The 14937-nt window shown below is 49.4% G+C and overlaps 5 protein-coding genes across 5 annotated transcripts; 2 read left to right on the top strand and 3 right to left on the bottom strand.

Annotated features, from left to right (window-relative positions):
• The first annotated feature begins 2111 nt into the window (after nucleotides 1-2111).
• C8Q69DRAFT_315148 (hypothetical protein) lies at nucleotides 2112-3386 on the top strand. Its single transcript, XM_028627296.1, has one exon. The coding sequence runs from the start codon at nucleotides 2256-2258 to the stop codon at nucleotides 3168-3170; it is 915 nt and encodes a 304-aa protein (XP_028483718.1). The 5' UTR covers nucleotides 2112-2255; the 3' UTR covers nucleotides 3171-3386.
• Nucleotide 3387: 1 nt separating this feature from the next.
• Nucleotides 3388-5313, bottom strand: C8Q69DRAFT_315147 (hypothetical protein). The gene has a single exon (XM_028627295.1). It carries the CDS (start codon nucleotides 5096-5098, stop codon nucleotides 3680-3682), a length of 1419 nt encoding a protein of 472 aa, XP_028483717.1. The 5' UTR covers nucleotides 5099-5313; the 3' UTR covers nucleotides 3388-3679.
• An 874-nt stretch (nucleotides 5314-6187) lies between these two features.
• C8Q69DRAFT_508420 (hypothetical protein) lies at nucleotides 6188-6482 on the top strand (the record flags this gene model as incomplete). Its single annotated transcript, XM_028632975.1, has 2 exons — nucleotides 6188-6208; nucleotides 6288-6482. The coding sequence occupies 2 exons, from the start codon at nucleotides 6188-6190 to the stop codon at nucleotides 6480-6482; spliced, it is 216 nt and encodes a 71-aa protein (XP_028483716.1).
• Nucleotides 6483-6945: 463 nt separating this feature from the next.
• On the bottom strand, nucleotides 6946-9328 carry C8Q69DRAFT_420091 (putative oxidoreductase). The gene is made up of 3 exons (XM_028628384.1): nucleotides 8890-9328; nucleotides 8611-8801; nucleotides 6946-8540 (listed from the first exon to the last, which is right to left on the bottom strand). The coding sequence occupies exons 1-3, from the start codon at nucleotides 9157-9159 to the stop codon at nucleotides 7067-7069; spliced, it is 1935 nt and encodes a 644-aa protein (XP_028483715.1). The 5' UTR covers nucleotides 9160-9328; the 3' UTR covers nucleotides 6946-7066.
• Nucleotides 9329-9609: 281 nt separating this feature from the next.
• C8Q69DRAFT_487482 (hypothetical protein) lies at nucleotides 9610-13751 on the bottom strand (the record flags this gene model as incomplete). The annotated part of the gene is made up of 4 exons (XM_028631988.1): nucleotides 9610-10925; nucleotides 11842-12332; nucleotides 12384-13524; nucleotides 13667-13751. The coding sequence occupies 4 exons, from the start codon at nucleotides 13749-13751 to the stop codon at nucleotides 9610-9612; spliced, it is 3033 nt and encodes a 1010-aa protein (XP_028483714.1).
• Nucleotides 13752-14937: the final 1186 nt, after the last annotated feature.

Below are 14937 nucleotides of genomic sequence, written 5' to 3'. Positions count from 1 at the left end.
TATCTAGTCGCTGCAGACCGATCGTTTCGGCGATCCACAAATCTTTCTCATTCCTTAGACAGGTAACTAGTCGTCAGCTTGTCGGGTTGTTTGCCGCTTCCGACGACGGTCGTTTAGATAGGGGGACTTCAATCTCTCTGCGAGGGGACCGCTGAATTGGTGCTGATAAATGGAAATTGGGACGTTGAAATATGAAATGAAGAGCGTTTGTATTGTATTTCATCAGTCGTCATTCGCTAAGTATATTGACCATTAGATAGTTACTGAGGACGGGGGTTATTTAGAGTAGTTAGGAGTCTAGCTAAGCCTTTCCCTCCGTATATCCGGGAAATATTATTATTACCTAGTACGTTGGCTTAGTGCTTGGAGTGGGCGACCGACTCCGTTGATCTATGGAAAAACAAACGTGGATGGCGCGATCTATCTAACTACCATGAACATTACATATTATTAATATGACTCTTGTTCGATCCAAACAGTCCCAGCTTCCTGCATGTCCTGGTAATAATAATAATAATCTACCATAGACGCTGAAAGACCATAATACAAATAACCTCATGATGTCACAAGACTCTCCTATTCCCTCTGGGGAAGGTTAATTTCCGATCCGCAATGAATCAAGCTACCTATCTACGCTCCCCTGACGATCGATTATCCATGTGTATATGCCAAGACTGTTGGTTGTCTTGAATTGCTGGATGTCATGACTGGCCATTATTATTACGGCACCACATGGCTGGTTTTTTTAGATCGACCCTAGAATTGCTTATGTCTTTCCCCTGGGCTTGAAATCGACACCAAGCTATACACTACTATAAGTATACCCCCACTTGATAGTCTAGTCGGGCTTCTTCCCGGTGATCGTCGGCCTGGGACCCATGCCATGGAAGTGTTGGCTGGCACATGATGATGATTACGGAGTAGACTGCAAGCATCAAAAGGACTAACTGGATACTTCTGTACTACGTGTAATAATAATAATACGACATTGTTAGTTACCTGAGTGTATGAACTACTCTGCCCGAGTAGGTAGAATATCCCGTGTGTCCGCTGGCCATCATTCAATACCATGATCTCTCCCAAGGCGCCTTAAACAATCGCTGATGAAGAATGGGCTAGATAAATTAATACTGGCCATAATTCCCATCATCCAAAAAAGGGGAGCGATATACGGAACCATGTCAATTCTAGAAAGCAGCCCGAAATGAGCACTGCAGAGGCTGGATGTGCAATCACATGAAAACCGCTAGATAGACTTAGAGAGGTAGATCCTTCTTTCCTACAAAAATGGGCATATTATCATTATGCAGCTCCGTATTGGGTACCATTACTCCGTATTCAACTTTCTTTTCCGGCGATCATATCGACTATAATCTAACCTTCTGCTAACTAATATAACTTAAAAGCCGGTCTTCGATGAGATAGATCTCCTTTGAAGAAGCGCTGTCGATGTTCCGTTCTGCATGGGCCAGATGCCAATCTCAAGCATCACTGTAAGAAACTTACCAGCTATCTAGATAGAGACCCAATAATCTCACCCGTGAATCGTTCCGGGATTTGGTATTGCCAGAGATTCAGACAGATTGTCCTGAAGTCCCTTTTGTGGGTCCTCAGATCATCCGCCGTTGTCCGCCGTCAGGAGATGAAGTGATCAAGCTAACCCAATAATATGGCGCTGTAAATGAATAACTAAAATATGGCTTGGGTTCTATTTGATCACGCTACTGAGTAGTTTCTTGATAGCTGCATCGTTGTTCCCAGTACTCCGGGAGGGTATCCGAGCTGCCAAGGACCTAACTACTTACTAAACTGCCAATCGTGATGGTAGGATGTTTTGGAGTAATAATACAGATACAGACCCTCATGACTATTGTTCAAAGATTAATCGCCGTGGAGCCTGTTCCTTGCAAATTAACTGTTCCTCCACACGGGAGCGCATATCCGAAGCCAAATCTGATTCTAACTAGGTGGATAGATACTGTGGATTCAAGGCTGAAAGGTGCGTTTTCTGCTCCCTCTATACTCCATACGGCGAGTACACTGATGATCACCGTTTTATGGGTATCAGTATTAAAGAATAAGATGCCTCCGCCTGGTGATTCCTCCTTTTTCTCTTTTCTTTCCTCAACGCACTCCAGTGTCCCCAGTCATTCTTTTTGCCTACCCCGGCGACACGTGTGGTATAGAATAATATCATTCTTTTCACTCTCTTTTGTGCATATCCCACCGTCCACTCGTTCGAGAAATCAGTCACAATGAAGGCCTTCGCCTGCACCATTGCCGCCATGATGGCGGGCGCTGCCATGGCCGCTCCGGCCATGCAGATTCCTAACGCCGCCAACCTGCCCTCGATCTCGGCTGTTCCCACTCCCAGTGTGCCAGCTTACTCCAGCTTGGCCACTCCTGCTGCGGCTCTCCCCGCTGATGGCCGAAACACCGCCGGCGAGCTTGTCACTGGCGCTGGCAAGCCCGCTCAGAAGCTCTTGACCATCGCCGGTCAGGACTCTCAGCACCTGCTCGTCCAGCTCAGCCCTGCAGTGTCCAACCTGGTCAGCGGTCTCGGACTTCCTGAGGTCGGTGTCCCTGTCGGTACCATCATTTCTACCGCCAGCTCCGCCGGTGATCTCGCCAAGCACGTCGCTCCCGAGGTCAAGGGCCTCCTCACTGTCGCCGGCACTGATGGAGGGTTCTACCTGGTTCAGCTTGCTCCTTCCGTCGCTAGTCTCCTCGAGGGTCTCGCTCTCCCTGGCGTTGGCGTTCCCGTCGGCTCTATCGTCTCTACTGTTGGTGACCACGTCAAGCGCGCGGAAGGAAAGGTCGTCAGCGACGCGGGAAATGCTGCTCAGGGTCTCCTGACAGTTACTGGCCAGGATGCTAAGCAGCTTCTCATCCAGCTCAGCCCTGAAGTTACTGCTCTCGTCTCTGGTCTCGGTCTTCCCGCTGTCGGTGTCCCCGTTGGTCAGATCGTCGCCAGCGCTAGCTCCGTCGGTGACCTGCTGAAGGACCTCGCTCCCCATGTTAACGGTGTCCTCCACGTCGTCAGCTACGACGGAGGCTTCCTTCTGATGCAGCTCGCTCCCAGCGTTGCTGGTCTCCTCTCCGGTCTTGGTCTCCCTGCCCTCGGAGTCCCCATCGGTTCCGTCGTCCAGACCGTCGGTGAGCACCTGTGAATGTAAGTGGTCTTATGCTCGAGTCTTTCTGCAATAAGGTCCACCAGCTGACGATTTATGAATCCAGACACACCAGGTAAAGACCGCCAGATAGCATTCCACGACCTCGACCTTCTCTTCACTGGAGATATTATGTGATGTTCCGAATCCTTTGACGGCCCTGCCTCAAGGATGGCTGCACTGTCGATCAGCATCAATTCGACGGAGATATGTATCATATTCTATTACCTGTATGTAATTTCGCGCCTTAGCCACAGGTGATATAATGCTTTGATTCTATTCAAAGACGTCATCCCATAGACTTTTCAAGAAATAGAAAGCGTTGCTCCTTTTCAGCACATATTGCATATGATATAAAATGGTCCTGTGCTGTAGAGCAGTAGTTGGGCAGTGTATGGTTTTCTTTCGGTGGGGTGTTCCAGTGCCAAGAAAGACTCTTGTCGGATGTTCCATCGCATGGTTAGAGTAATGCTGAAGCATACTTTATTCGATTCATTGATTGACAGGCCTCAAGATGCAGAATCAGATGACCTCTCCACCTCCCATAAACTCGACACGTCGAATTCAGTCTCCTCCATCCAACTTGACAACTCCGTAATACCCAGCACCTCATTAAGGTACCGCCTTCCAAGCTCAATGTCCTGATTAGCCCTGCCCATATAGAACAGACTAGCCGTACGAGGGTCAGCTCTCGCAGCTTCAATATGCTCCGGAAGCTGTACCATGAAATCAAGCAACCAGTTCCCCAAACCGTTATTGAGATCCATTGCCCACTGCGTGATGGTTGCATCATCCGCGGGAAGAGACTCTGCGTTTGTGCGGAGAAGAAGTTGGAAGAATGTTGGATCATTGCCGGCATTTGTCACGGCTGTGTGGAAATGTTCCGGTGGGATGGAATAGGGGGGGGTAGAGCTTGTCCCTTCGCTTTCTAGGCGATGACGGATGAAGTACTCGTCTATTTTCAGAAGGGCGGTGAGAGCGCGAGAGTTGTGCTCTATAAGAGCATTGTGAATTCCTTGTTGGAGTGCGTCTCGGGAGAATGAGACGTCTGTGCCTGGAGCGTCGAAGCCGTGTCCGGTACGGAGGGTTTCGAGATAGGCTATGTCGTCGTCGGAAAACCCGTCGTCGCCGCGTAACAGGCTGTCGGGAAATCTCTTGACACTGAGGATGCGATGTGTCTCGACCTCCTGTGTCTCTGCACAGGTGATAGTGATTGAGAGCAATGGTACGACGGTCAAGGTGTAGTGATCCCCCCTGGAGTCCGTACCCTCGAATGTTCGAATATCATCTTTTCTGGCCAGGAAACGATCGAAGTTTTCCTGGTTAGTCTTGTCCATTGAGATACCAGCCCCTAGCCAGTACTTCTGGAGTGTGAGGTTCATCAGCTGAGGGAGCTCTCCCAAGATGCGCTGGACAGTGCACCATCGACAGCGTAAAACATCAGATTGCAGGGCCTTCCGTGCTTCTTCGTCCAGGCGCTCATATTCAGCCGGTGCCAGGATGCGTGCTATCATCGGTTGAGAAGCATCTTCTTCGACAGGCAGGTCATTCCAGAACGACAACAAAATGAAGACCTTATACATCCGCTCCCTGGACAATGCAGCTGCCAGAGTGGGCGATGACCGGGGCAGATCGACGTCCAGTGAATAGAGAAATATCTTTTCGATGAGTTCTACCGGAAGGCATTCTAACCTTGACAACTTCCTGCGTCGTCTGCCAGGGGGAGTTGTCTGCGGAAGACGCTTTCGCGCGGCAGCTCTGGACTGCGAGGCTGCCTTATCTTCAAGAGACATCATCGGCCGACCACCCTTGGGCCGGCGCAACGCAACAGCTTTAGACTCTGCATTTTCCTTCTCTTCATGACTCTTCTTCTTTGCGACAGCTCGCTTTTTCCTGCGTCCGCGCACCCTGATAGGAGTGAGTTCCATCACCGTGGACACGACACGAGAGAGCTCATTCGTTGCCCCCTAATCGTTCATCATAAGACTACCAAGAAACCAATGCCAACAAAATAAGCTCTGGTAGGGCTGAATCAAGCTCAGAGAGCACTAGCAAGTGGAGAATTTCACGGACGAGGTTAACATATCCCAACGCTCCAAGACAAATAATCTCCCATTCAGTCAACAAGAGAATTGTTCCCCAGAGCCCTTCGAAGCAACTGATTGGCAGAACTCGTTCCGCCTTAGGGCAATGCTAGAGCACGTGGTTCTTCATCACGGGATGATGCCCTGACGCTAGTCTCTTTCTGGACTTCCAGTGACTCCGCTCCGATTCAAATGACGTCAAAAGAGCCCCAAAGAGAACCATGACGCCACTCACGCAAAACGTCCAACAATCGACAATTATCCTTGAATCAAGCGGTGCAAGTAAACCAGGGAAAAAGAGACATCGACGTTATGATCCAATCCTCGTGCGGTTGGTTCTCCTCCTGAATGGTCGAAGGTGATGTCCATGCCTTGGAACAGCCGCGACTCTTCCAATGATATCTAGAAACCCCAGCCCTCTATGAAGTATGGATCCATGTCCGTTGACCCTGCGCACTGACATTCCATTTAGTTCAGATATGGAGAAGCGGGATAGACTAGCTGGACGGTTGTGAGTTGGTCCTGCGTTTGATAGGAGAAATCGAAGGGAGATAGGCAATTAGGAAGAACAGAAACTTGAACGCTCATGACGTCCAGGATAACCCCTATGACGGAATTCTAGACCAGGGCAACTTGTAACTTGGATAAACATAATTGTGTAGGAAAATTTTCATCGGTCGTGTAGCAGCAGCCATATCATACCAACATATATAGCTGCCAACTTGCCTCTTCCTCTGATGAATTCATTGCTTGCTCGATTTTCAAGACCAACGAAAAACAGCAAAGAAAATCTGATTCATGCAACCATTCAGCAACACTTCTCTCCACGCTCCAGCTTCAAGTTCATATTCGAACAGCAGCGAAACCTCTACCACTCCCAAGTCCAACTAAATTCTCCAAAACAAAAAGAAAACAACTTCCTCATAATTCAAAATGGGTGCTGTCTGCTCTTGCGTACGTCTCTCCCCCTACCACGCAGCCTTTCACATACATATTACTGGAGCAAAGAACTAACCAACAACCCTGATAACAGATCACATCAATCTTCCAAGCCATCGGCAGCTGCCTCATGGCCATCGTGAACGGCATCGGTGCCGTCTGCCAGGCCATCATCTCCGGTATCGTCACCGTCTGCGATGTCATCATCTCATGCCTCACCTGTGGCTACGTGGGAGGAAGACGACGACGGAGAGGAGCAGGAACAACAACAACAAGATCAACGATATGATCTTGATCAAGCAACAAAACACGAGGAAACGTGGGATCTCAAGTTCAATGGTGATGAGGGACGATAGGGACGATGGATGACGATACGCGTTATTATGGGTTATGTTACGGATGCAAACTTTTTTTATTATGATAATACCACATGGTTTTTCGGTTCTTCGATTTTTTTTTTCTTTTCCCTTTCGCAAAGTATCTGCGCTTCACGAGTGAGGATGAAGATGGGAGATGATATGATTATCCGTTGGCAACGAAATGGGAGCGTTCTCAGCTTTGTTGAACTTTTTGCTCGCTGTCGTGCGTTTTTCATACCCCATCTTCGATTTTGTGGTTTCATGTTTAATTTATGATAGATGATTATTGACGCAAGTTAATAATTGAGACGTTGATGACACTTGTAGATCAGTCCATTTCTCGATTTAGCTCCTCGGTACAATGTAACTACCGTGCATGATTAAAATATGAGGATTGAGATAATTTCTCGTTATTATACACTGATTCTTTTATACAGTCATTATTATACAGGGCTTTTACCCTTGCTGACATGCAGTCGTGAATTGACCGCCACAGTTTATATCAAATATCTTCTCACAGATTCTTCATAATTTTCATGATTCCACTGGCTCGTCCAGCCAAAGTCAACTGGTATCCAGTCTCCACCACACCCTTGCACATTTCCCATGCTCCATTGCCGTTCTTACGATCACCGTCGCCCTTATAAATCGGATAGTCGACCGTGGGTGGGATCTTGGTGGCCATCAATCTGGGAAAACGGTCCACACAGACCGCCTTGATGTTGCTCACACCGCGCAGACCTTCCTCACCGGCAAATCGGCCGTATCCTGAGCCCTTGACGCCGCCGAAGGGCAGCTGGACGGCGTAGTAGCTTCCGAAATCGTTGACGGCGACCATACCAGACTTGATGCCAGAGACGCAGGCTTCAACGTCCCGACTGTTGAATCCAAACACACTGGCACCCAGGGCGTACTCGGTGGAGTTGGCAATGGCAATGGCATCCGGCACAGAAGAGGCCCTCATGAGAACAAACACAGGAGCGAACAGTTCAGTCTGGGCGATTCTCATCGAGGGAGTGACGTCTGCGAGTAGGGTGGGTGTGAAATAATGGCCATATGGGTGTCTCGGGTGATTGTAGCGTTTTCCACCGCAGATAAGACGAGCACCGTTCTTAACGGCATCCTCAATGAGAGATTCCAAGCGGTCGAAGCCAGTAGGAGAGATCACCGCGCCCACATCTGGAGTGATAGGCTTGTAGTTAGGATCCTTAGGGTCAGGCTTGGAGTCCAAAAAGATGGAACCTAGACGAAGTGCCTTGATACGTAGTGTGACAATGTCCAGCAGCCTGTCATAGACACCGGGCAGAGCAATAACCCGCTCTACACCAATACAGTTCTGACCAGCGGACTGGAAAACACCGCGCATAAGGATCGAGGCGATATCAGGAAGCTGCTTGATAGTCGTCGAATCATCCAGGATAACCGAAGGGTCCTTTCCACCAAGCTCCACCGTCACAGGGAGTAGCGCCTTCGCTGCAGATTCGCAGACCTTGTGCGCAACGGGCCTCGAGCCGATGAACGTAAGTTGAGAGACATCGGGGTGCGATGTTAGGACGTCCGCAACGTTCGGCAGACACACGACACTCTGGACCAGATCCGGGGGGTGTCCACAGCTGATCAACGCTCCACGGATGATGTCCAGGAAATAGCCCGTACACCAGGCCGTCTGCTCCGAAGGCTTGACCACGATTCCATTACCAGCAAAGATAGCACTGATGACCGGACCAATGAAGTTGTGGAAAGGATAGTTCCAAGAGACACAAGCGGCGACCACGCCCAGAGGCTCATACCGAACCGTATTCTTCTTATACATCATCAGGAAGTTGGTCGGTCGAGATTCAGTCCGCAGCGCTTTCTCTCCATGATCGATTGTCCATTTCAGTTTCTCAGTCGTCACGAGGATTTCGCCAAACGATGCGTCGACTTTAGTCTTTCCGGAATCCAAGCAGCAGGCAGTCACGATCTCATCTTGATGCTCAAGTACGTATCTGCAAGAAGCGCGCAACCGTCAGTATCCCGATACACCCATTAACACGTTCCAAGACTAAAACAACATACTTCAGTAAAGTCTTCAGAACCCTCCTCCGCTCCGCAAACGATGTCTTCGCCCATTCAACCTGCGCCTTTTTCGCCGCTTGCACCGCGCGATCGATTCCCTCCGGCGTCTCCGGCTTAATACCCGGACCAGAAGCGCCCAAAATTCGTCCATCCGCCGGACAATAGCTCATTATCTTCTTTTCGCTCCATTGCTATAACTCAGAAAAACGAATAAACAAGTCAGCCAACCACCCTTCATCCCACCCGCAAACCATTCACCAGGATTGAAATCCCACTCACCCCTCGAGTCTGCGCCTCCAACAACACCTTATCTTCTGCTTGCACATCATCCCAGTTCTTCGCGACCCAATTAGGACGCACTTCAGGCGGAAGCGGAACGTTGAACTTGACCGGCGCCTCTCTCCGACAGAGCACGTATGCGTAGCCCAAGTATGCCGCGACGAACGTGAAGCTCGCCACGATCCCGATGCTGAGCCATTGCGGTTCGAGACCCAGATCCTCTGCGGCTGCGAGTATAGGAGGAGGGATGCGGGAGGTTATACAATCCATCCTGAGGGATCCGGGGATGGAAAGGCCGTGTAGACAACTCTTTCTGTTGTAGTTATGGCTTTTGCGGCCTTTAATTTAAGGGGCTTGAACTTTTAGAGTTGGCGGGGAACGCGGAGCTTGTTCGGGCGAGGTGGGCCGACTGGCGAACAGCAAGATAATCAAACATGCGATATGAAGACAAAAAGATGTAGAAATTCTTGTAAGTCATGTGTATTGCCTCATTTAGTTATGGCTTGCTATACTTGGATTATTGGATTAAATCTTAAAGTTTTAAAGGTCCATATTGTCTTTTCCAGACTACAGTCTCATGTAAATATTTATTTATGCGTCTAGCTATGCATTTTCAGAAGACATCGCAAATCGAAATAAAAATGCAGAACTAAATATTATCTGCAATAGCTAAATAGGCCTCAAACAGGGCCCCATAGATCAGCATATTTTTAGAGAAAGCTATTCGCTCTCGTCATCATCTTCTTTTCCTCCACGAGACTTCCTATTCTTCGCCTTGGGAGCCGACGTTGGAGCTCCCTTGCGTTTGCCCGTCCGCTTAACAAGATGGTCAATAACGCATCCCTCTTCCCATCCTTCGCTGTTCTCTCCCGTAATAGCCCGGCAGCGAGGACAGGATTTTCCATGACGGATAAAGAGCTGATGGAGAGAATACTTCAGATGATCCGGAATACGGACTTCCAGATGACTGAAGGCTTTGACCTCATCAACCTTCTCTGACGGTATCCAGCCGAGCCACTTGGTAATCCGGAAGATGTGAGTGTCCACGGCAAAACAAGGACGCTGTAAGCAGAAGAGGATAACGCAAGCTGCCGTCTTTGGCCCGATTCCCGGGTACTTGACTAGTTCCAGCATGGCATCTTCGCTGCTGAGAGAATGGATATGGTTCAGCGAGAGCACATGTTCATTTGCGCGGTCGATCTCGTTCTGCTTCTCGACCTCCGTCTCATTTTTGGCCCCCGGAGGTTCAGCTGTACCCTCCTTTTTGGCCTTCAAGAGAGCGTCTCGACGTTGCACGTTCTCCTCGTAGACCATATTCAGGATCTCTTTGATCCGTTTGCTTTTCAACTCTGCCAATCCACCGCGCTTAATAGCCTGGAAGATATCTTTAACTGGAGCTTGACGGACGGCGTCCCAGTTGACACTGCCTTTCCCGATGCCATCAGGGAGAATGCCAAACTTCTGGACTAACCCCTGGAAAGCCATAGCAGAATTATTTCCAGTGGTTGCACCACTCAGGAGGGTTCGAATAAGAGCATCGAGAACAGACGGGACTTCTCCACATCCAGTGACGGTAAGAGATGGTTCAGGTATAGATGTCGGCGCAATGACTTCCCCATGGACACTTGAGAGGAGTTTATTGACTTCCTCACACTCTTCTGGTGTCGGTCGGGACCATTCAGGGAATGGACTAACGCCAGGTGTGAGACCATATGGATTATTGCTCTTCCCTTTCCCTCCCTCAGCCTTTGCATCCAGTGTTGTTGTTGCTTTATCAACAGTATCTTGCAGTTCATCCTTTATGCGATCTAACTTCCCATTCTTCACTGCTGTGTTTCCCCCCTGAAGCTTATCTGCCGTTGTCGACGATGTCGTGGGAATAGGGGCTTTGCCCAGATTGTGAGGCAGTTCATTGATGTCAGGTTCTGCGACCGTATTATTCCTCTTCCTCTTCTTTTTAGGTGGTACGCTTTCACCCTTTATTTCAGATGGCGGTGCTTGTCCAGTTTGCTCAGTTGTTGCAGCAAGCAGAATAGCTGCTTTTGCAGCAGAGCGCGTAACACGTCTTTCCATGGTTTATCGGTTATAGAAATAAAATACAAAGGGGTATCTTGAACTGTATAATAGGAATAGAGATGAAGTAGCACAATTATCAAAGGCGCTTTGTAGATACCAAAGAGCACGATAAGCTCAGGAGAAAGGATAATAGACTCCAGGTACTTCCTATAACTGGAATAGTATCCCTGCAGTCACGCTCATGGATGCAGAAAGCGATAGATCCATGGAACGAATGGGAGATCTGAGAGAATGCGGGCTTTGTCAAATGAGAGAGCATCTTGAGCAGTCTCAGTGACTTCATGGCCGTCAATGTTACATCACGTGCACGTGATAGCATGGAGCATATGTATCATACTAGAGACGTCAATATTCAAAGGCAGTAAAACATCTTGCTGTGTCAAAAAATCAAAATCAGGCGGACCTCCACAGTTCCTGAGAGATCAGAATTTCAGTCCCTTATCTGCGATAGTAGGTACTCGGAGACATTCAGAATGGGAGTCATGGCAGGATTATTCGTGGAGGTCGAGAAAGTGGATATTTAGTGCGAACCCCGTCGCCGGGATGACATTCTATTTCTTCATTGTATTTCTAATCATCGTTCAAGGGTATATAGATGAGCACGATGTACACTGTACTTTTCTCTCGAAAGAGCACGAGCACGAGCACGAGCACTTTCAGATTGCTCGCAGGTCACTATTCTTTTTGTATCTGAAGAAAATTTCTCGACATGGCCATGGACACATTTTGGTTCCGCCCCAATGTTTCATATAGCAGCATCAAGATTTGAAACATCATATAAAGCCCATGACCTTCTAAACTCCATGCTAGGTCAGTCCATCTAAACCTTAGCTGTCTATGCATAATCACCAAAGTTGTGGATGCTGATGTCCATACGATCCCTGACTTTTGGTGACTCCAAAGCCTCTACCGCTTGGGGAGCCTCGCGAGCTGCACTGAAGCTCACTTGAGGGACTTCAGACTCGCTAGGGGTGGAGGCGGGTACGACCTTTCCCCGGTCGTCGAGTTTCACGCCATTGGCAGCAATTTCATAGTCTGTCTTACTAGCGAGACCGCTGGCGACTGCCTCTCTTGCACGGTCCATAACCTTGAGCTTACGGCCTTCGCCGCGCACTTTCTCCAGATGCTCAAAGTAACCCTCAGAGACAGGGGTAATGTAGCTACCACAGAAGACACCAACTTCGAATTGGTTGGGCTCTGCCAATCCATTCTCCTGCGCGATCTCAGCGCAGGACGCATTGAGGTCCTCCAGGGTCTGGTAGACGACGCTGTCGGCTCCAATGTGTTTTGCGATTTCAGCGGGATCACGGTTGTGCGCAACCAGCTCACTCGGTGAAGCCAAATCGATACCATAGATATGAGCGTGCCTGCAGCGGTTAGTATGTGTCTGGTCTGGGAATACTGAGAAAGAAACTCACGTAATTGGTGGGGCGCAACTGGCGAAATGGACCTGCTTCGCACCCGCTTCCCTGGCCATCGTTACAATCTCTCGACTTGTGGTTCCACGCACAATACTGTCATCCACCAGGAGAACATTACGACCCTTGAACTCGGACTTCATGGCGTTAAGCTTGCGGCGCACACCCTTCTGTCGGGTCTTCTGTTCCGGCATAATGAACGTGCGGAAGACGTAACGGTTCTTCACGAAGCCTTGGCAATACGGCTTGTCCAAGTAGCGCGCAACGTTGGCGGCTGACGTGTTGGAAGTCTCGGGAATAGGGATGACTACATCGATGTTCTTCACGACCTCCGGGCCCAGGACGTCAAGGATGCGTGCGGCCAGACGATCACCCATTCTCTGTCGGCTACGGTACACGCTAATGCCGTCGATGACGGAGTCCGGACGAGCGAAGTAGACGTATTCGAAGATATCCGGCGCGTACTTCATCTTCGGCGCAACCTGACGGAACACCGGCTCACCACCCTTCTCGATGATGACTGCCTCTCCGGGCTGAATGTCGCGGATGTTGGTGAAGCCGAGTTGGTCCAAGGCGACCGATTCGGAGGCCATCATGTAGTCCATACCTTTCCCATCGAGGGAAGGTCTAGAACCCAGAACCAAAGGACGGATACCATAGGAGTCTCGGAAGCCCAGCAGCCCGAAACCTGCAAGCATGGCGGTACAGGCCCAGCCGCCCTGGCACTGCTTGTACATCCGACCAAGACTGGCGAACACATCTTCCTTGTTCACGCGTGCCTTCTTGGTCTCGTTGAGCTCGTTGGCGAAGATGTTCAACATCAGTTCACTGTCACTGTCGGTGTTGATGTGACGGTGTGCCTCGAGGTCGAGATACCGCTTCAGTTCCGGGGCGTTGATCAAGTTTCCGTTATGCGCAAGACAGATACCGTACGGGCTGTTCACATAGAACGGTTGGGCTTCCGCGTTGGCACTGCTGCCCGCAGTGGGATACCTGAGGTGGCCGATTCCCATGAAACCGGGTAGGTCTGCGACTCTGGCGCCATCCTGGAAGACCTTGGCGGCCATACCGTTGGATTTGAGCTGGTAGATCCTACCGCCAGAGGCACAAGTAGCGATACCCGCAGCATCCTGGCCACGATCTGTTTCGAGAGTCCCCAGTCAGTATATACACGAGAGAAATCGAAAACGGATGATATGAAATGCGGTAGCCGCGCCACAATGACTCCCATATTTCGCCGGAGTCTCACGGAGTATGATGGTCCGATAGAAGGGTTTACTCACGTTGGAGCAGGTAGAGCGCTTCGTGCAGATCGACTGCGGCAGAACCATTAGGGTTCGCCAGGATCTCTGCGAGAATTCCACACATTCTGAAGGAGTGGAAATGGTCCTAGACAGAGGAAGCAGTCAGTTCGACCTGCCAGACCTGTAAATGGGAGGAAGAAGAGGCAAAGGTGGGGTAAAGAGGCAAAAATCAGGCTTGAAAATTTTCCGCAAAGATGCTTCAGTAGTCTAACATCTATAAAAACAAATGCTCATCATGCGACTAGTCGACTTGGGAGTACTGAAATGAATTGCTTGCTCAGGCCATACTCACTTCTAAGAGATCGAATTTCTCTTCACACAGACGAGGCCGGAAAAGGCGGAATTCACGGCCGTCTTCGCAGGTTGTAGATAGAGACTCCTAAGCAGACGCAGCAGTGAAAGATCACCCGCTGCGACTGGGGACCGGACTGCTAGGAATCAACCTGCAAGGCAAGGAGGAATGTCTGGGGGAGACCCGAGAGGAGAGGAGACATTATGAGGAGTATTAGAAAGGAAAATGAGTTCGTCCCAGGGAGCGGATGATATCCCAAGGCGCTTTTCTCCACTGCAGGTCAAGAGTGCGACCCAGAGTTTTTTGCGCTGCCCACACTGACCAAAGAGATTTCTTGCTGCGAAATTTTTTCTGGTTCGGCGTGGCGGTTTTTCCGGGAGATACGCTGACTCAGCAGTGATGGCGGCCGTTCTCGGACCGAGCACTTACAACAGCTTTCTAATGGGTTGTTTATCACTTGATAACTTAGAGTGGCATCTTTGCTCTCATGGCATTTGTCTGGCCTTACAGTTGTCTCTGCGACAATGGAATCCATACAGGAATCAAGCAGATACCTATTCTCCAGCCTAGTGTGGAAGAACATGGTTAAAAATGATGCTTTATTGTGCACTTTACCCAGAATGCTTTGTGTTTCTTGCCTGCCATTCACTGTGCAGCTAAAGCTATGTGAATATGCGCAGGATTGAATATTCCTGCCGCTGTCTGTCCTGGAACTAATCTGGCTACTACAGCACAAATCACTGGAATCTTTCCTGGTGATCTCATCTCTTCTTTACATACAGATCCTATGTGGTCACAGCTCTCTGGACTTTCAGTTACTTCAGTCCTTCCCCCAAAGAAGTTATATTGTAGGCCTGTCAAAGCATGTTCTTATTCAACTTCACTTTTTGACAACTCACAATCTTTTCTCCTCGCCTTTTATCTGGACTGATCCTCATATCTGGGAGACAGATCCATA

The sequence above is a fragment of the Paecilomyces variotii genome, assembly GCF_004022145.1.
Source record: "Paecilomyces variotii strain CBS 101075 chromosome Unknown C8Q69scaffold_8, whole genome shotgun sequence".
In the NCBI taxonomy this organism is placed as follows: domain Eukaryota; kingdom Fungi; phylum Ascomycota; class Eurotiomycetes; order Eurotiales; family Thermoascaceae; genus Paecilomyces; species Paecilomyces variotii.
Note: the sequence above shows the minus strand (reverse complement) of the source record. Positions and strands in the feature narration are given on the sequence as shown.